General features: G+C 41.5%; 2 protein-coding genes and 1 long non-coding RNA gene across 4 annotated transcripts in view; 1 reads left to right on the top strand and 2 right to left on the bottom strand.

Moving 5' to 3' along the window:
• Positions 1-266: 266 nt before the first annotated feature.
• On the top strand, positions 267-23,048 carry LOC117808398 (transmembrane protein 163-like). Its single transcript, XM_034678128.1, has 9 exons — positions 267-463; positions 597-936; positions 3,529-3,648; positions 10,051-10,094; positions 10,181-10,272; positions 14,247-14,343; positions 18,526-18,637; positions 18,727-18,868; positions 20,828-23,048. The coding sequence occupies exons 2-9, from the start codon at positions 741-743 to the stop codon at positions 20,886-20,888; spliced, it is 864 nt and encodes a 287-aa protein (XP_034534019.1). The 5' UTR covers positions 267-463; positions 597-740; the 3' UTR covers positions 20,889-23,048.
• LOC117808399 lies at positions 15,363-19,841 on the bottom strand. The gene is made up of 3 exons (XR_004630295.1): positions 19,600-19,841; positions 15,980-16,114; positions 15,363-15,786 (listed from the first exon to the last, which is right to left on the bottom strand). It is a non-coding gene; the product is annotated as an uncharacterized LOC117808399 (long non-coding RNA).
• The window catches only part of mgat5 (alpha-1,6-mannosylglycoprotein 6-beta-N-acetylglucosaminyltransferase), a 69,096-nt gene continuing 64,569 nt past the window's right edge, over positions 22,998-27,524 (bottom strand). Inside the window, exons 16-17 of one of the 2 annotated variants that reach the window (XM_034678115.1) lie at positions 27,351-27,508; positions 22,998-27,012 (exon numbers count right to left, since the gene is read on the bottom strand). In XM_034678115.1, the coding sequence (XP_034534006.1) occupies positions 26,814-27,012; positions 27,351-27,508 (357 nt within the window). In that variant the 3' untranslated portion in view covers positions 22,998-26,813. The remainder of the gene's footprint in view (positions 27,013-27,350; positions 27,509-27,524) is intronic. The other variant, XM_034678116.1, reaches the window with a different exon arrangement.

Below are 27,524 nucleotides of genomic sequence, written 5' to 3'. Positions count from 1 at the left end.
TAAAACTTAGGGTGAATGAAAAGTCCTTCAAACCTTTAGTGCTTTATCCAAATAGATGCATGTGAAGTGTAAGTGTTGCTATATTAGCCCTGAATAAGAATACACACTAACATATAGCCTTGCAATCATAACATATTTGTTTTTAATGCAGCACTCTATATTGCTATATCTGTGTTGCTATTTCCCCTCTATGTCTCTTTTTCTTTATTAGTAAACCTTAACATTGTTTAGTATTCAGGGAAAGCAGCATAGCACGTGCCTATCAGGTATCATTTGTAACATAGCAACTAATTTACGGGAATCATGGAGGGACAATCATTCCAACTAAAAGCAGTATTAGTCGCAGGTCTCGCGACCTCTTTCGAGGAAATCCAATTAGCATCCAGGTGTTGGGGTGACACACCGTCGAGAACTGGAACCTGCTAGGATTTTTCTTCTGTTGCTTGTTCGACTCGGGTATCAGGTTTGAGGGCTTAAACTCACTAGAACTGGTTACTTCAGGATAAATATCATGTCATATTTGTTATTTTAAACTCTTAAGTGTTTTTCAATTGACGAATGGGCGTTTGTTCTCCTAATTCCCGGTGGACCTGCAGCCCTGCGCGAAGAGGACTCTCTCTCCCTCACCCCCTCCCTCCCTCTCGGTCTCTGGGTCTCTCCCCAGTTGCAAAGACCGCACTTCTCGCCCAGGTGTGACATTTTTGGAGTTCCTCATTGGAACCGCAACCCTCCCCGAGAAAATGACGGACTCCACACCGCCAGACCCCAACACCGTCCCGGAGCCGGTAACAGTGGACCCTAAGGTGGCGAACGGGCAGTGCGAACAGACGGAACCTCCGGACCAGCAACAACAGCAGCAGCCCAACACAGAAAGTCAGGCAGAGGCTCTGAAGATGGACCAGGAGATGAAGATTACAGACAGCTTAGACGACGGAGGTAAGCTCGAGATATTATGAAAGTTGAGGGTGCCCAGTCGCCAAGGCGCGCATTGCGCGTAATACCACAGAGAGCAGCCTGATATTGTTATTCTGTGTATGTGACTCTGTTGAGTCTTGTATTCATTCAAGTAGTCTGAATAGCTCTGATAATCTCATATATATATATATATATATATATATATATATATATATATATATATATATATATATATATATATATATATATATATATACACATTGCCCTTTAACTCTGCAACCAACTATGACTTTAAAGGCACCTTAATGCGACTGTCAATGTTATTATAGGGAATAAAATGCAGGAAACACTTATCAGCATTCAGCCTAAAGCTCTGCTGTGATTACAGGTTTTGAGAATAAATTAGCAGCTTTCCTTTGGGGAAGATAGCCACAGGCAGGTGGTTGCACAACAGTGGCAGGTTTATCTCTTATTAAGGACTCAGAAGTATGTTAGCACTGAAATGCAGACACATCATGTGAATTTGAGCAATATTTTAAACACTGACTGATTAGTTTAGGGCTGCTGAACCTCTTCTTAGAACAATCCTGTTAATCTCTGTGCAAAAGTCAAACAGACATAATGTTCCTTTGATGTAATAATTCAAGAACATTCAAGCCTTTGCAAGTTCATGGACTTCCAAAAGAGGGGAACATTTGGGAAAGTTGTTGCAACTGTTTTCTTGGATAAAGGAAATGAATAATATATGTTTGATAATATGTATACAAATATGTATACTATTATTAATGAAACAAAAAATACAAGTATGTGTACTATTTCCAGGAACATAAACCACGTCAGTAATTTCTGATGTTGCTTTACAAGTAATTTGATGGATTAATCTATGGACCCTACATCCTAGCTCACAGTTTTTTGTGCCCCTGTCACATTTCAGATGTCGACTTCTTGTTGGCAGTTCCACCAGTTTATCTTTAAACTTCTCAGACGCGGCTATTTACTTAACTTCTTAAGACTCTCAATGTAAGGTCCAGTACTTTTAACAGTAAGAACGAGACTTGAGAAAAGTCCCAGATGAATACAAAACAGTGAGGTAGAGGTTTAGAAAGATCTGACTCCAGTCCCCTCTTACTGACAGGACTTGATCTTATCTCTTCTTAATCAACCATGAGCATTACACCTAGCTAGTTACAGTGGCAAAGACAAACTTCCAGGCAGAAACCTTGAGCAGAACCAGACTCATGTTAGACACACATATGTCTACGGCAGCGACTCAGAGGAACCAGTTAATCCAGTTAACAGATGTGCTATGACAACCATCAACATACTGACAGGTTCACCAGAGTGTCTCAACTCATTCAAAAACTATTGTTCAATATCTTGCCCGAGGCCACTTTGACTTGCGCACTGAAGGAGTCAAGGGTCAAACAGCCAACCTTCCAGTGAGTGGACAACCCACTTAACCCACCCTGTACTCTGAGGCGGCTGTGGCTCAGTGGTGGAGCTGTTGGTCTCTCGTGTGGAAGGTTGGCGGTCCAATCCCAGCTCCCGCAGTCCACATGTGAAGTGTCCTTGGGCAAAAAATTGAACCACAAACTGCCTCAGGCGGTACAGCCAGGAGTGTGTGAATTGAGTTAGGTCGTATTGATTTGCACTTTACATCGCAGCTACTTGCCATGTAATGTGAAAGTGGTTTGAGTGGTCGGAGGACTAGAAAAGTGCATCAGTTTATCATTTATATGGGTTTAGTGCATGCTAAATATCAACATGTTTGCATCATTAAAGTGTGCTAATGTTAGCTTCAGAGGCTTTACATGAAAGAAAATGACTAGACTGTACAAAGACCATACATGAGCAGAACACTTTGCAGCATTTAGCAAGTTACAGTGAGAAAGACAAACTTCCTTTAACAGGCAGAAACCTCCAGCAGGACCAGACTCACGTTAGACAGCCATCTGCTGAGATTGTGTTGAGCTTGGAAAGAGGGATAAAGAGAAAGAGAGAGATGATTAGATACAGACTGCAGCAACAACAACAACAACAACAACAACAGGTCTAATATTAGCATTTACAATAGGGGTAGGAAAGGAGGAACCTACGAGACAAAGGAGCTCAGTGACTCCAAGAAAGACCTACATCGACATGAAGATTTTAAGTTAGTAACAAGCAGACAGATAGAGGCAGTCTAAGCCTATAGCAGCATAACTAGGAGGTGGTCCAAGCTTGAGCCAGCCTGAATAAGCCTCCAGCTTTATCAATAAGGACAGTTTGAAGCCTACTCTTAAAAGTAGTGAGGGTATCTGCCTCCTGGACCCTGACTGGCACATGATTCCAAAGGAGAGTGGCCTGATAACTGTAGGCTCTACCTCCCATACAACTTTTAATAATTTGACATAATTCAATTCTACTTAAACTCAGGTTTTGAGACATATGGAGGTTTTTCTGAAGAGCTACACTCAAGGTAACTCTATTCTAGACTTTTCAGGGAGCCAGTGTAGAGAAGCTTATACTGGAGAGATGTGCTCTCTTTGCCAGGACCAGCTGAAGAGCCTTTCATCTATCTGTACCTTATCCCTTTCTTTGACTCATATCTGTGCCCCGTGTTGTCGTCCGCAGGTCTTCTGGAGAGCAGCATGCGCCTGAAGCCTCATGAAGCGCAAAGCTACCGCAAGAAAGCTCTATGGGTGTCCTGGGTTTCCATCGGCATCACTATCATCCTGGCCATCGTGGCTTTCAGTGAGTCTTTCTCTTTTCTCTCCCCCTCTGACTCACAGAAAGTGATGCACTCACAAGAAGTGCTGATACTTGCTGTTTGGCCTTCAAGTTGGAGGACAGGTTTGTTAATTACCGTGGCATCCAACAGCCGGATTAAACCCCAACACTTGACAAAGTGAAGGACGAGCGATTGATGTTAGCACACTGCTTTGATAGCGCAGTTTGGAAAGCAACACGGGGCATCAGGAGTGGGAATTAAACCTTGAATCTTTCATCTGCCACTGAAGTATTCTTTCTTGAAGAGGCAACAGAAGTTCGAGCACCTGTCTTTGTTGCAAATGCTGTGATTTTTTCCTGCCTTGTCAAGGATGAGACCCCTGTGTGGATGCAATGACTCACTCCCGGGTTTGAGATTAAGAGTAGGCAGGGAAGATAAGTTTCTGTAAGATTTGAAGACATTTCAAAGATCTGCGTCGCAAAATTCAACTGATGCTTCTCCCTCCTCTGCAGCGAACGCAGATTAGTGCTTGACAGATGCACATGGAAGGAGAACAAGCTCTGCTGCAGTGTAGCTGATCGCAACAACCGTGGTTTGCATACATGCAGAGATAGGAGAGCTTCCTGTGATGGTGAAGATATCACCTCAAGATGTGTTTTAGAATAAATAATACGCGCAATATGATTTCCCACATGTGCGAGCAGACCTTTTCCTTTCTCTGAGCATCTTTTCATGCAAATATCTTCATTAGTCATTTGGATCACATCTCAGTGGGTCTGCAGTGGCACCCCTCGCCTGTCACATCTTTCCTAGTTCTGCTCATAAATGAAACATGGCCCTGCATGCAAATCAAACGCTGGAACAAGCAGAGGAAGAGATGAATGAGACCCGAGTAGTGTCAGTGTTTTTTAGTAAACAGCGACCTGCGTGTAGTCGAGAGGAAGAAATCAGAGGACTGCCGTAAATCCAGCGGTTCAATATTTAATTAGAGGCTTGTTGATGGACTCCAAACAAGACAATTAGAATTCAAACTGTTGCTGCTCTGCATAAGTCACCCTTGAAGGACCCCAGTGAGTTGTTGGAGTGACGAAGGGAAACATTTTGTTCTAGAAATCAGAGCCTTTTCCTGTGCTCTGCCTGTGTTTTTAAAACATTTTGCCCACTTCCTGGTGTGATAAGGAAACCCTTATAGAAAAGGGGACAGGACTGGCCTGTCTTAAAGCTTCCTTCAGTGTTGTGTGTGTGTTAAGTTGCTATAGCTATATCCATTCTGAGACAGGTTGATGCATTGAAAACTGTAGAAACTAGTCCCACACTATTCTGAATGTGGGAGGTGTAATGACAGAAACTATGCTGGAGTGGGATTGATTTCCTAGTCTCATCTGTTCACATGGAGGAGGCAGGATTTATGATTTGCACTGCAGCCAGTCAGTAGAGGGCTTCACTTTTGTGGAGCTGTCATGTTATATATCTTTTCACATAGTATATGGTTAAAGCATTCACACAGGAAAACTGCAGGTTAGTGTTCTTTACTCTAATTTTATGCAGTCTACCATTTTAAACCGAGGACTTCCATCCTTCAAAAAACAACATTTCAAAGAAGCTATGTATTGAACATTTCAGTCACACAACTCACAGCACCGACTTTATCACTCTTCACTGATTTATTAAACATGCAGTCATCTGGGGAGTGATGAGATAATACATGAAACTCCCAAAGGTGGATGTCAGGGAGGGATATCCTCAAGCCAGCCACATTAGGAGGGTTCGTTTTCATGATTGTGGGACGGAAGGATGCATCATTGCAGATTAAGTTCCCTGCCTGAGCTAGTGCGACAGCCTGCCATTAGCTCGCTCTATTTGCTTGATGTAAAGTCGGCCTATCAGCTGCCTACAGGGTGCCAGTCCATCCACTACCACCTGCTGCTGTTCCCTGTCAGCTCTGTATGTTGACAGAATGATAGCTGCTGGGCAACATACCCTGTAAAACATTAGCATGACTCCAACATGCATAAGGCTCCCGCAGCATGTCAGAGACTGTTGTGAACTTCTGTTATGCTAGCAGGTGCAGCTTTGAGTCTATAGGCTTGCTCTGGATATCTATCATGTTTATTGGACATGTCAACAATGACAAGTAGTCCATGCTGCTTAAAGCTCCTTTGGGAACTCACAGTTTGTGCTAATTCTGACGCTACCTCTTACGTCTTTGTGGATTCTGTCCTAGGCATGTGTCAGTCATGTTTTCTAACAACAAATCTCACAGTTATGACACTAAAACCAATCACTGGCATGGAAAATGTAAAAAAAAAGCTGCATTGATAGCATACCACTAACATCTGACTGACACCTACCCCCGCCTGCAGTTTTTCGACATAACAAAAAGTTATGTAGAACTAATCTAACAAGTTGCTGCTGGTCTTGTTTGCTTTTGAAGGTCGTAGAGACACTTCAGCATTCATTACAGTCTCTTTTATAACCAGATAAAAACTCCCTACAGGAGATTTAACTTACGGAGCTCATGATTTCAGACTATAACTGAAGCAGACTCTCTTGTCAGTTAGCTTCAGGCATCATAAACTCAACCTCAAGCAAGGTTTTGTTGTCCACCTGCCTCTGTAGAATGAAATATGTCGAGCAGACTTGAGTTCAATGAGTGAATGAATATTTAATGGAGCCTTCTTTAAAACAAAGAAACAAACACCATCAGTTCACTAGCTGTACAAACAACCTTCACAACAAAGTGTTTGACTGATAAAGCTGCCGCAGAAACACTGTACGAACACCCAGAGCTGGGCTGGGGTGTTATCTCCCCCCCCCCCCCAGTATCTCTTGTCAGATGTGACGAGGATGGAGGATGGGGGAGACGGGGGAAGCAAGAGACCTCATATTTGAGTGTGTGTGCGCCCGCTCTGTCCCCGCTGACATCCAACCAGCTTTCTTGGGAGCCAATTAGCCAAGCGCTGGGCTCGGCTTTGACAACCGCAGAGCCGCGGCAGATTCATTTACACGCAATTTTGCTTCTAATGAGGGAGGTAGGAGGAGTAAAGGGAAGGAGAGAGGAGATGAAGGTGGAGAAGTTGGCATTTCTGGACCACCAGTTATTGATTTCACAGGGAGATCTTGTTTGAAAATTAGTTCTTTACCGCCTGAAAAATTCTTGAAAGACGCCCTATCATGTGTTTCTTTTTTTTACACCTCATATATACATACATGCTCACCTCACATTCCCTCACATGTGCACAAAAGAAGCGGCCACCCTCTTTTCTCTAAGCTCTGTCAACTCTAGCAGATGCGTGACACAGTCCCTCCCTCCTCTGTTTACCTTCATTCAAACAGCTGTCAATTTTTATTTGCCTTCTGTTACCATACTTACAACAAGGACAGAAGGTTCAACCTATTTATTTTCTTGAACAGAAACTCCACCTTAGATGCTATAGGAAAAGGTCAGGCGTGTCACTCAGCATGTATATCAAAGTATACATTGAGTGTTGTACAAATAGTTATCATAGTAAAACGACAGAAGTTCTGCCCCCTTGGAACCAGTCTTTCCAGTGAGGCCAGCGTGTGTGCCTAAGAGAGAGATGAGTTAAATCGTTAATGAAGTGTGGTATGAAATATACAATAATATACAATAATATTTTTTGTTTTATGCATCAACATGGAGGGAAAAATTGATCCTTATAAAATCAGACTGTGATTAATTACTGTGACACATAATCTCAGCCAGCAGATTTTTTAAACTACTTTCTGCAAATTATTTTGTTAACTCAGAGAAAATAAAAATAATGTATTAATACAAATATTTTATTCAGATAAACAGAGCAGATTTAAAAAATACAACTTTTCTCGTAATTCCCAAATTATTATCCTGTTAAATCAGAGAAACATAGCAATTTTAAAAATCAGGAAAATTTCTAATTATTCCAATATAATTATCTTGTTTACTCAGATAAACAGAGCAGATTTGTTTTAAAATTAAAATAACTTTTCTCTTAATTCCCAAATAATTATCCCATTGAATCAGAGAAAAATAGAAATTTAAATTTTTTTTTTATTCTCATAATTTCAATATAATTATCTAGTTTATTCAGAAAAAACAGAGTTGATTTTATTTATTTAAAATAACTTTTTTTGTTATTCCAATTAATCTTGTTAAATCAGAAAAAAGAGCAAATTATATTTAAAAAAATCATTCATTATTTTGAGAAAAAATCCTCAATAATTAAAAAAAACCAAGGTGGAATTATTTTATTATATTTAAAAACCTTTCCCTTGTTATGCCAAAATAATTATCTTGTTAATTCAGAAAAACAGGCTCTAAATGTTTTGGCTTCACTTCTGTATAGCAGTGATGTTGTCCTTCCTGTTATGCAGTCTATAGTTCTGATTGTGAAGATGACAGTGAGTCAGATAAGTAAAGAAAGTGGAGACAAAGACTTTTCTTTTCCTGCTGTCATTCATTGGGACTACATGAAGAGCTGGCCTCAGTCTACTGTCACTCACAGTCCACCAAATTAAATATGGAGTCAAAAAGAACATGATAGAGACAAGACAGAGTTTAACTTTGATTTGAACAGTTCTGAATGTAGAGTGAAGATTGTCGGAGCGAGGTGACGTGAGAGAACTTAAAAGAATAAAGACCTGCTCTCTACTCTCTCCACACAGGTGTTGAATGTTACACCATCCGCCCAATTCTAGCTAAGCATGTACACACATATAGCATCGCCTACCAAGCACCTTCCTGCAACTGCAGGAACACAAGAACACCGAATGAGACATGCACATGTTCAGTTTGTTGAGGAAATTTCAGAGAGTTGATTTGGTTATGTAATTAAAAATATCGCAGAGCTTTGCTGACACAGGCTGACACATGCACAAACACACACAGGAACGCCATGTGTCACTGTTTACCGTATTGGACGACAGCTAACCTGCTGAAACCGGGTTTTCAGGATCGAGACTAGATGACAGGGCTACTTCACGATGGTGTCACGGTTTAGGGACAACACAAAGGCTAAAGACCAAGGGACTTACTCAACTTAACAAACACCAAGGGTAAGACGAGAGGAAACACAGAGATTAAGTACAAACTGGGTCATCACACGAAACAGGTGAAATAGACCAGGGTAGGGCACGCAATCACTGAGGAGTAAAAAATCCAGGAAGCAAAAGTAGACTCAACGGTCACCACTGTCAAAAAACGGTCCCCACACAGACCTTTTTCCAGTCCATGTGGGGACCTTGGATTTGGGTTACCTTTGGTTTTGCACCAAACCATTGCACCGCATATATCCAACTTTCACAGTCAAAATTTGTCATATTAAACAAATGTAGCTTTTGCTAACTTGAGCCAAAGTTGTATTCTACAATCAGTTGTTGATCCTGCTTCCTTGCTGCACTCCCCATACCTTCATCATAATAGAAAGTTCCCACCTCCTCATTGGTATTCAAGGTTTGTCCACACGCAGTTAAGTGTTTGCAGGAGCATCAGAAGGCTGCATCATTTTTCTGCTCTCAGTTTTATCTGGGGAAGTATAAGATTGAACCTTCAGCTCAGTAACTCAATGTAGAAGAAAATGGAAAGAAGGATGATGAAATAAGGAAGAGTGGAGAGTTATGACTTCCCTATCCTTGCAGCAGAATGAAAACGAGCAACTTGAGGGGGGAGCACGGAGCGGAGACACTGCTGTGTTTCTGAGGCAAGAGGCTGGCCCCCAGTGATTCACGCTAAAAATAAACCAGGGAGGAGAGGAGAGGATTCCTCCCCTCTATCTTTCTGCATCTTTTACTCCTTTGTCTGTCTCCTCACTCCCTCCCGTTGCAGGTGCATGCAGAGAATACACACAGGGGTTGTGGCCCAATGTTTACAAGTCGCAATCATAACGCCAAAAGAGACACAGAGAAGAGACACAATATCCTGATAACGAAATTACTTGAGTCAACAGAATGCATCTTATCCTGTTTGGCAGGTTTGCAGCACACGCTGATAGAAACAAGAGAAGCAAATTGGTATGAAAAAAGCACCTCTGGACCCGTATGATAATCATCCATCACTGCAGTTAAACAGGAGAGGACTTGAACAATGAGGCTATGATTGTCTCATTTTATCGTTTTTTATTTAGAAGCAGCCTTTTCTCTGTTTGTGTACACAAGCAGAGGCAGACAATCTTCACCCTGCTGTCAGAATCCTCCCAAAATGACTTTCATCTCATTGTTCTAGCACACAAAATCTCCAGTGAGCAAACAACAGTGTGAGAAGAGAAGCAAATGAACCCTGCAAGATTGAAGCGAGAAACTGTGACAAGGCATTTCTGAGAAATAATATGGAGGAAAGTCTAAAAGTATAGAAGGAGTGGAGAGTGAATTGTTTCACTGTAGCATCAGTATTGATATTCAGTGTCTCCCTCTCTCTGTTTTCTTTCCAGCTGTCTCCATCATGCGTCACAGTGCTTCAGCTTTTGGATTTGCGGTAAGTTACCTGTTAAGCTCTCACTTAACTAAATGCAGGATGACGGCTGTTTTTAAGAATCTAAAAGGTCTGAGTTTGCTCCACAGTTTGACGCCACGCTGGACGTGTTGTCCTCGGTCATTGTACTGTGGAGGTACAGCAACGCTGCAGCTGTCCACTCGGCACACCGGGAGTACATGTGAGTAATAGAAGTAGTAAAATTCAAATTACAAATGAAATCAAACTTACTGTAAAAGTTGTGGTGTGGGGCGCCGCATGTACAGAGGCTTTAGTCCTTGTAGCAGCAGTTGCAGGTTCGCCTCCTGGCCTCTGCCTTTTGGTCCATGTCTTCCCCCTCTCTCTTCTCCCCACATTTCCTGTCTCTCTTCAGCTGTCCTATTGAAAAAAGAAGAAACAGTGTCATAATTAATGTAGAGAAGGGTTTTTTATGCAGCGTGCAGCTGACACCTACCCTGCATCAACAGTTTATGCATTAAAAATAGCTATCAATCATATAATCAATAATCAATCATATTACTAATGGTCTGGTTTGCTCAGTGGAGCTTTAAAGCTATGAATTTTTGTACTGAAGTGTAATTGGCTTGTGTTAAATGAACTGTTTCTAGTTATTTTCATCAGCCGTGTTGTTCTGGCAGCGAAAGAATACTCACAGACACGACACACTTGTTTGTGTCATGTGTGGTCCTCTTTGTGCTGATTGAGGAGTGTGTCAAACAGAGGGTCTCTTCAGCTCTGTCAGCCTCAGCCCGCTGGGACCGATCACAGACAAGTGCCTCACGTCTTATCTGTACCTGGCTGAGAAGGGTGTGTGAGAGTGTGTGCATTTGTCGAGGTCAGGTGGGCTTTTCAGAGCCTGCTGAATGGTGCAAGTGTTGGCAGTAAGCAGGTGACTGAAAGAGAGAAAGAAAGAAAGCCCAGTGGAGACAAATGTGGCTGTGTGCCGCTTTCTTCTGTTGATTTCAGATGAGCCCTAACGATACTGGAGCAAATATGCAGTAATGGAAACTCCAAAAGCAAAAGAGCATCTGTTCTTCTTTGATTCAGATGAGAAACAGTAGTCTCTATTTCTGTCCTAAACACCAGAGCATCTGTTAGAACAGCAACAAATGCTCACACACATCCCCACACGTACGATTACACGCAGAGGAACTGCTAATTGCTACGGATATGACCGACAAGATCACGTCCTCTGGAGATGATACAGTCACAAAGACATTAACTCTAAGGTGTAGATAATTAAAAACCAGTTAGTGAGCAGCTTTTACAGAAAATAGAAACTCATTCAGTCCCCTTTTGGGAACACATGAACACACAAGAAGACTTTACCGACCCACAAAATGTTCATCATTTCATCTGTGAGTCACATCTCATTATAGAGCTTCATTATTGTGAAACAGGAAATCAATCAATCAATCAATCAATCAATCAATCAATCAATCAATCAATCAATCAATCAATCAATCAATCAATCGATCTTTATTTAGAGCCAATTCATTACAAATGTTATCACAAGATACTTAAGGAAAAGAGCAGGTCCAGACAGGTGGGCTCAATCAGCCTGATTAGCCAACCTACTACTCAGGGGGAAAAAATAGGGAGACACAAACACAGCAAGACAAGCCCCAGGGTTGTCACAAGGTAAAAACCATGAGGAGAACCAGATCCACGTCTGCCGGGACTAGATAGGCTAAGATAGCGAGATCTGCAACACATCTGACACTTACAAGACACATTTCTAATTTCTAGCTCTAGTTTGGTAATAGCTAACATGAGTCAGCATCAGTTTATTGTCAACTCAGATCTAATAAGGCTGCAGAGGCAAAACCCCCTGCATTAAAACCTGTTAAAGCGTTAACAGCTCACTTTATTCAGTTCATCTTCCTCTTATCAGCAGGGTGAGTAATTAATAGCTCTCAGAGTGTTAAACCTTCTTATTAAACTTCCAACATGAAGCCAGTATTTAACAGCAGTGCTCATTATGTCACCACAGCGGCTAATTGGAGAATTCGGACAAAGTTCAGGAAGATTCTCCGGCTGTAATTGGCTTCACTTAGAGACAGAGTTTCTCCTGGATCACACAAACACAGACGTAAACAACCAAAACACCCACACACACACACACACACACACACACACACACACACGGATGCACAAGTGTGTTTCTATGACCGCTGAGAAAAAGCACTGACACCACACAAAACCCTCAGTTGTCCTTCAAATTTTTTATTTTTCTGAGTCTAATAAAGGAGATGTGGCTGAGTAGTGATGCTTGGGTCTAGGCTAGTTTCCAAGGTAACAAGCTGAAGTTATGTCAAAGTAAGATAAATCCCCCGTATTGAAATGTGGAGCCTTGAGAAACAAAAACACCTCTCTTCACATGCTGCAAACGTAAGAATGAGATGCTAGCGGGCTGATATTGATATAACACCCTTGATGTGAGAATCTTTAGCCCCCTCGCTGTTTTGTTGTTGTTTCACCTCGCGCCCTAGAAACAACAGGGTGCAAGTCAGAGTGGATGGAGAGCCCCCCGTGGTGTGTGTGCTTATGTGTGTGTCCTCCTGCAGACTTCTTAGTCTGATGCTGGGGGTTGCCTTGGTTACCGCATCCAGTCAAAAAACCCTGACACCGAGTGTGGTTCAGGAGCAGACTTCAGAATCTAAAACACACAGACTGGTAGCCGTGCATGACCGGGGCATATGCTCCTGTTGTTCTTTGTCTCCCTCTGGATGTTGTTAATTGGGTAAAGGTGGTTTAAGGACATCTGCTGCCTTATAAACGCCCCCCCCATGAATCAGTTATATTTTCTTAGGGGTTACTCAAGGGGAACAGGAAGACTCGGTTTTAGAAGCAACCTTTTCTATGATAAAGTCCAGAAATTTCTAGAAACTGAAAACATGATGGCGTAAGAAGCAACAGTGTCCAATAAGCTTTCCTGAATAATTCCTAAGGCTAAAGAGTCTGTAGGCATCCTGGCATCTCTGTGAGGCCATACTTTATAATATTAACAACAGTGGTACTTTGAGATAAACGCCAATGTAAACAATCAATCAGGCACTCACAGTGGTTATTCCTCAATTTAAATAGCACCAATTCATCACAGGTGTATCAGGTCCCTTGACAGTCTAAGCCTATAGCAGCATTACCAGGGCTTGGTGCAAGACAAACCCGAGCCAGCTCCAACTTTAACTTTTACAACAACAAAAAATGTGTTAAGCCACGCTCTGACAGATACATGATTCCAAAGGGAGGCAGCCTGATAACTGAAGGCTCTACCTCCCATACTACTCTTGAGGTACCACAAGCAAGCCTTCACTCTGGGAGGGTAATGTTCCAAAGAGGAAGCAGGATACAATGAGCTTTTTAGAAATGTGATATTATGCTTACAGGTGAAATGCCAATATTAGCCATGAATCTATGTGAAAAAAGTCTGCTATTTCACTCAATAATGACCTGATGATGGTGTAAAGTACACATTATGCAAAATTGATGTCAAGGTATTTTGCTAAACAAGACATGACAGATGTTTGTAGGTACTCATGGCCATGTACTATGAGAGAAACAAAGGTTAATGGATTTGAACTTGTGTAGTGCTTTCCAGTCTTTACAACCACTCAAAGTGCTTTTAACCCTGCATGTCACATATGCACATACACTGATGGCAGAGGCTGCTGTACTAAGTGCCCATCACCACTAACTAATCCCATTCATACACAATCACACGCCACTTAGAAAAAAACACGAGCTACGTGGAGTTCAGTGGACACTTTGTCTTGTGGACTGTGGGAGCTTAGATCAAACCTCCAACCTTCAGATTGAAAGAGAGAGAGGACAAGGTGTAGGGATGTACATAGAGTAGCATAATAAAGAGGCTGAATGTCTACTCATTCAGACATTATTTAAGCCTGTATCATTAAAAATTCAAGCCTGAAAAGGTCATCAGAGTTGTTATATTGCAATTAATCTGGAGCTCTTGAGTCCTGGGAACTGTGTGCAGTAATTTGGGAAGTATAGTGGAGATTTTGACTACTCCACAGCCAAACTTATAACACTAACTCTAGCTTGTTTGTTTTGCAGCATGTATTTAGCTGTAGCTGTAGCAACAACTTTAATTAACTTGTCTTTAATGGGTCTGCTTTCTCTCTCCCTCTGCAGAGCCTGTGTTATTCTAGGCGTGGTTTTCATCTTGTCCTCCTTGTGCATTGTGGGTAAGGCCATCCATGACCTGGCCACAAGGCTGCTACCTGAAGTGGTAAGTACTAACATAAATCTTGGACTTCTAAGACCACATTTGTCTCATGGATTCAAAGTATACACCACTGTGCAAAAACACAGATCTGCCTCAACAGGGGTCAAAATTTGATTCAAACTAACGATAGAACCGCTTTGGATTAAGGCAACCACCATATGGGACAGATTAAGCACTTAAGGGAAAATTATGAGGGACATCATGACAGATGTTCTAGTCAGACAGTCAAACAGGGTTACAGCAGGTTACAGAAGTGGTTCAGGGTGCTGAGCCCAAAAATTGGTGTATGGTTTAATTTTCGGTGGATTTGGTGGTTGTTTTTAAAGCTTTACCAGACAGCGAAAGCACTCTGTCCAGTCTGGGAATTATCTCATAATACAACTGTAATAGCACCAATCTGCCAGGGACGAGGATTTCACTAGAACCCCTCCAAAAAGAGTCCTGTTTATCTTGTGCTTCCACTTTAATTCAGCACAAACATGCTCCTATCTTAACGTTTGAACTGGCTCTAGATTTGCAGTGCTGGCCATTTCATGGTTACGGAAGGGGTAGTGGGTCAGGCCAGACTGAGGCCAAGTTATGAAAGAGGAGTTTTTGTGTAATTGATGGAAGGGTTTAGCTGTGTGCTTTTCCTTCAGGCAAAATAAATCACAAAGAAGTCAAGGGTTATGTATGATGACTGGAAGGTTATGCAAATGAATATCCTGACAGGGGGAGCAGGACTCAACACAAGGGAAGGTTATAATCTGCAGAACCACCTGTTCATTAAACATAATCCCACTTATTACTAACAAAAGACATAAACAAGCTGAAACAAAGTATTGATAACCCATATTACAAGGCTTTGACCAATTAAATCATATAACCCCACAAAAAAAACTGAACTGTCCCTTTAACTTGTCAGCAATGTTTTTTACATTACTATTAGAGTGAATCTATATTTGTATTTTAGTCCCAAGTCCTTAAACTCTGATTGTTAAGCTGGACAACAACAAACATCTCCATTAGAAAGAGAACAAAAAGAGGATACTCATGTTTTTTTTATTTAACATTGACGTTGGCTTCATCTGTTTTGATTTTAAATAGTTTCCTCTGAATATGCAACAATCGAATGTGTAGTTCTAAACAAAAACATCATGCCTCATCAAGACTGGTTTTGTTCCATTGACAGTGACCAAACAATAGATTTACAGTCATATACAAAAAAAACATCATGTGTTATCAAGACAGTGTGGGAGCCGTTTGATTGACGGTGTCCAAACAATACCGTTTTTAGTTATATATGAACAACATCATGCTTCATCAAGGCTGTGTGGGTGCTGTTTGATTGGCAGTGTCCAAAAAGACAAGAAACACAAATATTATTCACGACTGACAGAGGATATCTGGTTCTGGTCTTTAACGTTGGATTTATTGTCTTGCTCACGGTGGATTTTTCTCCAATGACTGTGAAGACACGGGTCAACAAGTCAGAAAACAATGACATGGAAGATACCTCAAGATACATTCAACTTAGACATTTATTCTGCATTAGCTTTAATTTGTTTCCTTAAAACAGGATTCTCAGCCGTCACAATACAACAGGTGTTTTTATTATTATTATTATAACGTGTAACTATGTGTGTGATGAATGTGTTACCTGGTTCTTGCTGATGGTGGATGAAGAATGTCACAAATCTCAAGTGTGAAGACCCTTCGCTTTCACACTTCCTGGAATAGCTGCATCACCACATTGCAGAGGAGCAGTCACCTCTGTAGAGTTGCTGCTAAAGACCTGAAAGTAACACAGTGAGGATGAGTAAAAATTGGTCATTTTCTGTCTAATTGGCTAATAAATAATAACATGCTTTACTGAGTAAGCTGTATCTGCTGAACAAGTCCATGAGAAACACATTCAAGTTAGCTAAAAGCTTGTTGAATCAATACAAGATCCTAATAACTTCCATATTTGCTACAGTATTTACAATTGAGAAATCTATTTCAGAGATCACACAGAGAGATTTTTCTCTAACAAACACTACAATCAACAGCATAGCTTCATGTGCTTGAATCACATTTTTCATTTTCCTGAATTGCCTGCATGAAAGAATATCCCTGCGATGACACAGCAGAGTTTTCCCTTCACTTAGGCTTATAATTCAATAAAATCCCAAATCCTTCATCGATTTATCGGACCAAGTGGGTTTTCCTTTTATTCATCTTGGCAGCCGCGAGGAAGACAGACAGACTGAGCACCAAGGCTTCAAAAAAGGTAGACTGTGGGAACAGAGAGGAAGACGGATTGTGGTACTTTTTCTCTCACACACTTTTGTTCTATCAGACGGGGTCACTGGAGTTCACATAGGTAGTGTGTTTATCTCACCTGTGCTTTATCACCTCCCTTTGTATGCCAATACTGCAAATGAGATTTACTTTGACCCCTACCTCTCCTTCTTCTTGCTAAGAAATGTTAAATGTTAAGGTTAAGGTTGGAAGCTGCTTAGGTCTGCAGAGATGAGAAGGACATAAAGGATAGAGATGGAAAGAGGGGAGAGGAGGATGTCTAAATAAAAAGGTGCTGATCTTCTCACAGAACTCACTCACACCAGATTTGTCTTTTCTCCCGTTGCTTTGTGTCAGTTTGTTCCACTCGCAGTCATTAACTTCTTTGTTCCCCCCACTGAAAAGCAGAAGAACACTTTGTACCGTTTTCATATTCTGCCCTAGGATCTCTGGTTGTCAAATGTAAATGTCAAGCACTGTGTTCACATGCAGGGCGGGGTCTATATGTCACGAGTGCTACCTCTCTGCATGTGTGGAGAGCAAGAGGAAACATTGGCAATCGCTGCCTCCCCCTGGTGTCTACATGTCTGATAAAACACAGCAACAGTGCCCTGATAGATGCAGATGAAAGATACAGGAATGCACTTCCTCTCTGAAGGATAACATGTGATAAAAAGAACTTGTGTAGGTGCCCCTCTAGTGGTTAAAAACACACACAGCAGGTCTAGTAAATTCAGTCTGACTTCATCTTAATCCACCATGAGCAGAGCACTTTGCAGCATTTAGAAAGTTACAGCAGCAAGGACAAACTTCCTTTAACAGGCAGAAACCTCCAGCAGGACCAGACTCATGTTATTTATATATATATAGTTATGAAGATGCTGTGATGCAATTCTAATTTCAGACTTTGGTAGTAAAGCCAATTATCAGAACCAGATCTTTCTCTGCTTATCGAATCGTCAGCATGCAGGAAAACCTCAACAACCACCTGCTGATGTCATTTGGTAACATATCAGAAAGGTCAAGGGTCGCAGGTTTGATTCTTGTGGAACGCCACATCACTTCTGCTTAAACTAACAAGGTACGGTGATCTAAGAGTCCATTTAATACAGCTTACTACTTTACTATCGGCCGTTATGATACCTAATAGCCTCCATTAGAGTCCGCAATTCAAAACCTCCAACTCCCATAGAAAGATGATGATCATTGAAGTGGAAGATATGTCCTTGTTGCTGAAGAATGTATCCCATCTATCAATGATAATGTGCTATTGAGACTTTGTTTCCACAGCTGAGTCACCGCATTGACTCAGGTTGTTTTACAGCAAGCTGAGGTTTTCACTCCATCGCCTCTTTGATGTCTGTGAGCTCACCAAAGTAGCTTTTCATGGCTCCAAGGCCGTAGTGCAATATTAATGTTGCTGCAGCAGAGCCACTGAGTGCTCTGCAGCTCCCTTTCCCTTCTTGCATCCATCCCTACCTCGACTCCATCCATCCATACTGAACTTACATTGAAGGCCTGACTACAAAGCAATCTTAAAATGAAGCAGAATTATTATTTGTTTTGTCATATCAATACGTCAAGGATCTCATGGTACTATTTCAACCCTAAGTAGTCGACCTTTAGAACTACTTCTACCCCAAGAACTACTTAACCCTGAACTAAAAACACTACAGTTAATCTACCAATCAGACACGTTCAGCATTACAAGCACTGCCCCTGAAAGTCCCAGGACCTTTGAAAAATACTACCCTCCAAGCAGGAGCTTTCAGGGGGAGATTAACTACCCCTGAACTAAATTTAGACCCTGGGTCCACCAGTTGAAACGCACATAGTTCAGGGGTAAAGCCCCTAGTCCCTGGGTAAAGTTCCTGCGGTCACGTCATGTCAAATCAAATCTGTGCTCCTCTCTGTCTCCCTCAGGATGGGTTCCTGTTCAGCGTGGCCATCATCAGTGGCTTGCTGTGCCTCATTCTGTCTGTGATCAAGTTCATGCTGGGGAAAATACTGACCAGCCGGGCCCTCATCACTGACGGTAGGTACACACACTGACTTAAACTTGAATAAAAGACACTTATTGTTCTTTATTTGATAGTTTAAGATTGTTTGTCTCTCTATTTCCAGGATTTAACTCTCTGGTGGGCGGGATCATGGGGTTCTCCATCCTAATAAGTGCTGAAGTGTTTAAGCATGAACCCAGTGTGTGGTACCTGGATGGGACAATAGGCATCCTCATTGGTCTGGTCATCCTCGCCTATGGAGTCAAGTAAGTGGTGATAAAGTGATTTGACACCGAACCCCTCACACTGGTTGCAGGCATTAAAAATAACAATAAAGAAGTCAGTCCTCAGTTATTTTTTTGCCTATGTGGGTCATATGGAGGCATTACTGTTAAATTCAAGCCATTTCAGAAACAGTTAAAAAAAAAAACCATTGGAGCTTTAACTGTGAGTCCTCAAACTACCACACTTTGACACAAAGTTAATGAAGGGCCCATTTGTATTATTCCACAACACATGGCACAATGCTTCCTCAAGATAGCAATATGCTACCTTCCAGTTAATCAATTAAGGAATATTTGTAAAGCGCCAAATCACAACAAACAGCAGGTCTAGACTGGACTCAGTCTGACTTCTACTTAATGTGCATTACACCTCGCAGCATTTAGCAAGTTACAGTTGCAAGGACAAACTTCCTTTAACAGGCAGAAACCTCCAGCAGGACCAGACTCATGTTAGACACACATCTGTTGAGACTGTGTTGGAGTTGAAAAGAGGGATAGAGGAGACTAAGAGAGAGAGAGTCCTTTGCGCCTGACCACATCTGATTATAAAACCAAAACAAGCAAAGGCGATGCAAAAGTTCACCTGCTATTTACAAAACAAAGGAGTCTTTCCATACACCTAGATCAACTACATGTGCACTGCATGGTAGGAAAGGAGGAAGGAAGAGGTAAGAAGGAGAGAGAAGGATAGGGACTGAAAACGTTAAACTCACATAGTGTAGCTTTAATTTCGGACCGTTCAGCTGTCTGCCACTGTGCCATCTCCTCGCCTGCTCCTCCGTCACAACTTCAGGGGTCCAGATCTTGCAGGTAGTTCTTCTCTTTGCAGCCTTGAGTCCAACAGTCCCGGAATTCAAACATTTTAAGACACCGCACCGGCGCCGCCATGCTGCTTCACTCTGTTTACCTGACGCTGATTGTCACCTGCAGCACGCTGCAGAGATAGGGTGAAGACAAGATGTCTCACTCCGTCCGGATTTATTTTGCTGTTCTGTTTACCTGTTGCTTCCCGGACGCTGGTGTGTCACCTGCGGAGCTCTCATGCAAATATAGTAAAAATGCAAGGCGTCTTACTCCATCTCAACTTTATTTATAGCGCACCTTTCATTCATAAAAACATGCAGCCCAGAGTGCTTCACAGAATAACAGAGACAGAAAACAACAGCAATGGTGAAATAAAAACAGGCATTATTATAAATTCAATAAAATAAAATAAAATCAATAAAGTAAAATTAATAAAATGAGTAAGAGTGGAAAGAAAAGTTAAAAATAAGGTAGCATTGACAAGATCAGATGAATACAGGGAATAAAATAGATAAATACATAATCAAAGGCACTATGAGGAGTTTTTCACCAGCTGAGAAACAGACTGAAACCAACACTGATGCCCTTGTATGACCTTCAAAAGCAAACAAAGCCATAAACAACACTGACACCTTCTCTGTTGTCATTTTTAATGCCTTAAACCACTCAGAGGGGGTAGGAGTCAAACCACATGATTGACATTTGGCTTTAAAAACACCCTTTTTCAGCTGTTTTCATGGCAAATAATCACATTGAGTGGTACATCTGTGTGTTAAAAGACAGCAGGGTGAGGTTTTTGTTGAAAACACTACTTTGCATGTACAGAACAAGAGATAAGAGGTATCACTTTGTCCATAAATGGGGCGCCAACATTGATATACATCAAAAGTTCCTCACTGCAGCTTCAAATAAGATATAGAAATGTTAAAGCAATGATTCAAATAATAATAATGCAGTCCAGGGCTAAAAATGAATTACTCCAAATTAAAAGCTAGATTAAAAAGGTAAGTCTTAAGCATGAAAACCTAAACAATGACATCACCAACGACTAATTATGCCATCGATTTTAGTCGATTAATCAATGCACTCGTGATACAAATCAATTTTCTGACATGTCCTCTTTGTCTGTCACTGCAGGCTGCTGGTGGACATGGTCCCACGAGTCCGGCAAACCAGGAACTACGAGCGTTTTGAATGAAGGACCACAGATGAGGAAGGGAAAAAAAGGAGCAGATGAGATTTTTGGAGGGATGAACATGGGCTTACAGACTTAATAACAAGGGGGACCGGGAGGTTGGTCTCAGCAGTCTCTTTTCAGACAATCACATTAAGTCCTCGGGTTGCTGACGGAGGCCTCTGTGTTTAAACAACCCTCCAGTTTTCAAATTTGAACTAAGAGAATGAGAATCTTGGTACCTTTTAAGTGTTTTACAATTTAATGTATATATATATATATCTTTATCTGTCTTTTAACAGTGAATGAGGTCGTCCGGTTTATAAGATAGAGAGAACAGTTAAAAAGTTGTTGACTCAGTAGACGAAAGGACAGAGACAAGCTTGAACTACAGGGTATACATGAAGGACATTTGGACCCTGAGTGTACAGCCTTGTACAGCCAGCTGATGTAAGATACCTCAGTTATCCCTAACACAGGAGTTTGTTTTCCCATGGTTCCTAGAGGCCTTTGCTCAGCTGTGCTATAAAATGTTGCAGTGTGTCAGGTCCTATGATTGATGTAGCTGATGTAGCAGTGGAGTGTAGTTGGTGTTTTACCTTTTTTAAGACTTGAGAGGATGTATCACTCCATGTCTCTTCTGGGGGAGTGGAGACTACAGACACACACACACACACTTACACAGCGGTTTAGTAACATGTTCTGTGCTGTTCAGAATATTTTCTAGACTCTTGTGTAAGGAGGCAGGAAAGCCTAGAGTGGGACCTGTTTCAAATATTATCTTTGGTTTCCAGTCACATGAGACAGTCAGGATCCTGCTCAGCTCCAGGTCTTTGAGACAGAACAGACAGGAAGTTGCTGAAACTGCCTCTGTGCTGTTTGTTTCTTAACAGCTTGCACCATCTGCTGACCAGAAGAGGTACTTGCCACTCTCATGAATTTATTTGAATGTTCCACTAGGTTTATGAACACAGCCTACTGAGAAGATTGTCTACACCTTGCATATACAGGTCAATGATTGTTTTTAAAGCCTCAGTCTTTGCATAGCACTACAATACAGCTTCTCAGTCATGGATCTTTATCTCTTACTTTTCATTCACTGGATTAAACAGTCTTTTGGACAAAAGAACCATGACTGAAAATCTCCTCTAACCTTAGTGCTAACAGTTCTCCTTCCTCCCACTTTACACCACACCTGTCTACAAAGCTTGTGAATGTGAAGACTCCACATCCAGTGCAATTTATAAAACATTTCTAATACTGTGAAGGATTCAACTTTCCAGCACTTACAGAACTTTTGGCGCATAGGTCGAAGTCAAAAGCCATCAGTTTGGTATCCAGCAGGTCCATTTCAATCACTATGTTGCATTTGTTTCTATGTGGAAAACCAAAGCCAGTGATTGGTTCTGGTCAACAGTCAGGTCAATATTCAACTTGTTGAGTCAGACCTCTTGATTTACTTTAATTTCTCCAGTTTGGCTGCTGAACCTCCCACCCATCTCATGTGCTCTCCTTCTGTACTCCAAAGCCTTAAATAGTCTGATCAGTATTTGGTGACTGTAAAACGTGAATGTAACCAGATGACGTCAGTTTTATTCTCGGGAGGCGTGAGGTGAGGTTCATAAATATTCCCTTGGATCTGTGTGTTGCTGCAGTGACTGTGACTGAATGTACACTGTGCTGTAAAACTACTTTATATAGCGCACAATTGTGTTACTGTGATGAGTTATGTGTGGTCCCAAATAAGGAGTACAACAGTGGTGTTTTTTTTTAAGGATTTAAAAGGGACACTTTTGGGACTACAGTGTGTTCGCGAAGGCACACGTTGAGCACAGAAGAATAATACTCTGAGGCACATGAAGGATGTTTTTTAATAGTCATATCTGGTGGGAATTCCTTTGTAAACATTATTTATGTGCTGAGAGAAAAACATCACAAGCACATAATTCTTCTCAAAGTGTGCCGATGCGTGATAAACACTGTGCTGCAAACATAAACACATGTATACACACACACACACACACACACTGTGGAACTTCAGCAGACGACTACTTTCTGTGCTGGTGTAAATACTGAATCTGTGTCGCTGTGATGTACAAAAAAGAAAAACACAAATATTAAAAAGTCAGAGCCTTTTGTCACAGAAAAAAGGGTTTATTTAAAAATAAAGTTATATCCCTCTTACTCGTCAAGGACTGTGAAAACAAACAAACAAAAAGTTGTCATTGTGTTATTCATCCTCCGCTGCTCGCACCACAATCATCACCAGCTCAGAACACAGATTGCAAAACAAAGATTGATACATGTTTGTACGGCTTTAAAAAGCAGGTTTGTGTGTTTTTGTTTCTTTTACAGTGCAGACATTCGATGCTGAGGTTAACAAAGACAGATATGGTGATGAAAGTAACAACTTTTTTCTGAAGTGTCGGCGTTCAAGATTTCAAGGAAAAAAAGGAACAGTTGATAATGTGATGGACAGCATGCTTTGAAGAAACCTGACAAAGTAAATAAGGCGTTTGCTGAAACAAAAGAACATCATAGCTGCTCAGATTTTAACATTGAAGCCAACGTTTTCCATCAAATCATGGTTCCATTATAAGCTCCACTAGTCCCAAGATTTAAAAAAATATCAAGTGTGATGATTCTGTAAATCTTAAGTTGACAAATCTCATAAAAAAGGAAACAAATTGCTTTAATTTGCTGCTTCTGTGGTAATTTTTTTACAAGATGGCCACTTTTTAAAGTGTTAGTCCCTCCTGCAAGAGGAAGACCAGCTGAAATAAGAGCTTTAATGAAACGACCGAATGTTGGGCTGAGAGTTACATTAGCATCAAGGACGGTGTTTAGAATTTGTTGACATGAACACAACTATAACTCATCATGAACCTCCTCCCTTCATGACAGCTCTTTAAATCAGACTTTTCTTCTGACTGCGTCACAGATTGAGCCTAAGAAGAAAACGCAGCAAAACATAAAATGCTGCATGTGATCAGTTTAAGGCAATAAAACCTTGAAACTGAAAGAACATAAAAGACTGCATTAATCTGAGGAGTGCAAAACACATACCTGTAAAAGTCTTTAGAATTGAATCACTGCTGGACGTTATGAGCTGTGAAACGTAAACCATCGAGGGGCTACTGACAAACATTTCATATCCTGGTAATTTAGACTATAATCACACTTTTTTAAAAAGCTTGACACCAACATCTACTGTCAGTATTCTTTTAGATCTAATCCACAGTTAACTACCCCAAAGTGTGGTGCTCTAACAGATTGATCTGACCCGGGTGCACAGCAGCCCACCGATACTCAAACAGGAGTGGAAGGAAACTGAAGCATGAAAAAGGCACATCATGTTGTTAGAAACAATAACTTGGCGACAGATCACTGACCTGTTAATAAAAAGCAATAAAAAAAAGGAAAACAAAACAAACAGTCTGAGCTGACACAGTGACAGAGTAATGTAGCTAAACGGCGCCGGTCAGGCTGAATTTGTGCAAACAGAAAAGAAATCAAAGCACAAAGTGTACGAGGCTCCTGCTGGCTTTCACAACAATATGAGGGGTGTGTTCGCTGCTGCTTGAATTTCAATCAGAGGAGGAAATTAACCACAGACTTCAGTCACAACTTGTTGCCTTTGTTATGAAATGTCAGTTTTAAAAAGAGGCCTAGTGTCATATCTTATATTAAAGAATTGTGGTGCAAGCTCTGCAAACCAATTTAACATTGTTTACCAACAGAATCTGAGATGCTGTGTTTAACTGCATAAAACAAATTAACTACATTTTGACTGTTATGAATGTTTTCTTACTTTTAGACTATTGTATTAGTCAGATTTTCACTTCCTGTTTAGAAAACTACAAAATAATCACTTTGGACAATCCCTATATATGCTATAACATAAATGTTAAAAACAAAAATACTAATTTGACATTTTGTATGATTTAACATTGCTCAAAAAAATTTATATTGCTGTATTTAAGAGTCATATTTGAGCCTTAAAGATACACTTGTGCTAATAAGTTTACATACCCTGGCAGAATTTGTGGGTTTTTTGGCCTTTTTTTCAAATAATATGAATGATAAGAGAAAAACATTTTTTTCACTCATTGTTAGTGGTTGGGGAAAGCAAATTTTTTGTCAAACAACTGTGTTTACTCTTTTTATATCATCAAGACAACAGGAACTACCCAAGAAATCATAAATTCTGCCAGGGTATGTAAACTTATGAGCACAGCTGTACATCTGCACCATGAGATTACACAACTCACCAGTACTCCTTGTTACTTCCTGCAATTTCATTCTCTTTTGAATAATTAGGATAAATCAGTTAAAAAAAATTTTTTAATGAATATTCGAAAATTGGATTTTCTCTCCTCGCCGAACGCCAGCGAACAACGCCCCTCTCTTAATCATACACTTACAGATAAGCTTTTTTATTATTTTAAATTACTATCCATAAATAAAAATCTATAAAAACAAAAACAAAAAAAGAAAGACACCTTTCCTATAAATAAAAAACAGAAAAAAGATTTCCAGCAAAAACACAGAGATAAAGATTTGTATACAAAATAAATAAAAAAGAAGAACTTTTAAACCCATATGAACAATATACAGTGTTACTAATATAATGTTAAATCTGCAAATAGATTAAAGTAGTGCATTTTCCCCCATCCACCACAAGGACTACTAACTTAATTTGTCTTCTGAAATCATACGAGGAGGTTTCTGTGTTGCGGGAACACTTTGTTGGCATGTTGTTGTTTACAGTTACTTGGAATAAACGACAGCTGCTGTGTGAGTGAAAGGTGAACGAGCGTGGACGAGCGTGGACGCGTTTCTTAAACCTCGCCGCCGCCGTTAAGGCCGTGCTGCTTCTGGGTGTTAACGCTGCTCTAGACGACTGTTACTGATCTACGACGACACACATCACCACGTACTTTACACGTGACGGAGGAAAAACTCCTCCCTGATCCGGTTTTGGCGTCAAAGAAAATATTTATAGGGTTCTCACTGGCCTTTTCTTTTCTTTTTTTCAAACACAAACGTAGGATTCTTCATAGCTTTAAATCAAAGTGTTGAACTCAAAAGACTGACCGTGTCTGTGGCGGATCCACAGCTGCATTAGTCTGCCTTTAAAGGGGGGGGGGGTTGAAGACCACTTCACTTCAGGGGAGGATGCGTTGTGAAGTGATCTGACTTCTGGAGTAAAAACTGAGACTCCTAACGTTACATGTCATCGCTTCTGTCCAAGACGGGAGGAGCGAGTTGGGTACAGTGTAAAACTGGGTTCTTCTTAAGCCAGAGGGGGCAGCACCCCCATGTTTGTGTGTGTGTGTGTGTGTGAGTGTGTGTGTGTGTGTGTGTAGATATGGTCGTGTCTGCAGGGATTTGTGCCCTCAGGCATGCCAGTCCAGTGTAAACCTACCTTAAGAATAAACAGGTGTAAAGAGAAGGAGGAGGAGAGGAGGGGCCGGGGCTTGGAGGCTGACAGGAAGTGCTGCCCCAGTGACTTTAACACACTCACACACACACACAGGCAGGCAGTCTCTGATGTGTGCAGTCTCCAGGGGGGGGGGGGGGCAGCAGAGAGCTGATTAGCTGCAGTTTTATCGTCTAAGGCGACTCCCTTTGTTGATTCAAGTAATGTCCCTCTGCTTCCAGGACTGGCAGCGCCCCCTGCTGGTGACTCAGAGGGGTGACAGATGCTCAAGTTTGGCTGCAGGACCGCTTCACGAAAACAATAAATATAATGACAGTTTGCAGTCATGAACGCGCTTCTCTCTGGTGTGTTTGATGCCCTGGAGTGTGTGCACGTGTCCCTCGACACACTCACGAAGCTGCTCCGTTAGACTTCATCCACGCTGCTTCTCCGCACGCCGCCCGGTTCCTCTGTAAAGTGGGGTCCCCTCCACCCCCCTCCCCTTCCTGTCAGCCTGTGTGTTGCTGCTATAGGCAGTCTTTGCACAGCGCCACCTGGCCCTTCATGTAGTCGCGGCAGGGGCAGACGCGCTGCAGCGACGGGTGGGCGCCCGCGCAGCTGAAGAGCAGGAGGTCGGACTGGAAGATGCAGTGTCGGCGGGTCTGGCTGTAGGCAGGGACCACCGTGTCGGAGCTGGACTCGACTGTCTGGCAGTCTATGCCAAACCTAAGGAGAAGAGAGACACAGTTTCTTTATTTATCTGAATTCTTAAGGAGAAGGAGACAAGATGAAGAAAGAGGGAGGAACAGAACACAGAAACTGTTGAGGTAGTTTTCTCTGCATCAGACATGACCCATTTCTGAAAGTGAACACAGGAGGACCTCTAGTGGTAATAAAAAGGTACTGCACCTGAAAACATCCTTTCACTTTCTGACCACATATGAATTCAAATCTAGGACGTGTGCCACCTCATGGACACTTTAAAGCAAGAGACATTTAATCTGCTGCTATCTCAGTTTTTGAGACTGTGATTCTGTGTGTGTGTGTGTGTGTGTGTGTCCCACCTCGCCAGGTCCTTGTCCTTGTTGAGGTGCTGGAAGAAGGACGGCTCACAGATGAGCTGCTCCTCCTGACACACCTGCTTACAGGTGCGCCCGGGGTCGGCCAGCTTCACCTGCAGCGTGCTGAGCGGAGGCCACATCACCTGACCGTGGCAGAAGTCCTGACAACACAGTGAT

This window comes from Notolabrus celidotus, chromosome 24, assembly GCF_009762535.1.
Source record: "Notolabrus celidotus isolate fNotCel1 chromosome 24, fNotCel1.pri, whole genome shotgun sequence".
NCBI classification, from domain to species: Eukaryota; Metazoa; Chordata; class Actinopteri; order Labriformes; family Labridae; genus Notolabrus; species Notolabrus celidotus.
The sequence above is the reverse complement of the archived record's forward strand: the minus strand, read 5'-3'. Positions and strand labels throughout refer to the sequence as shown.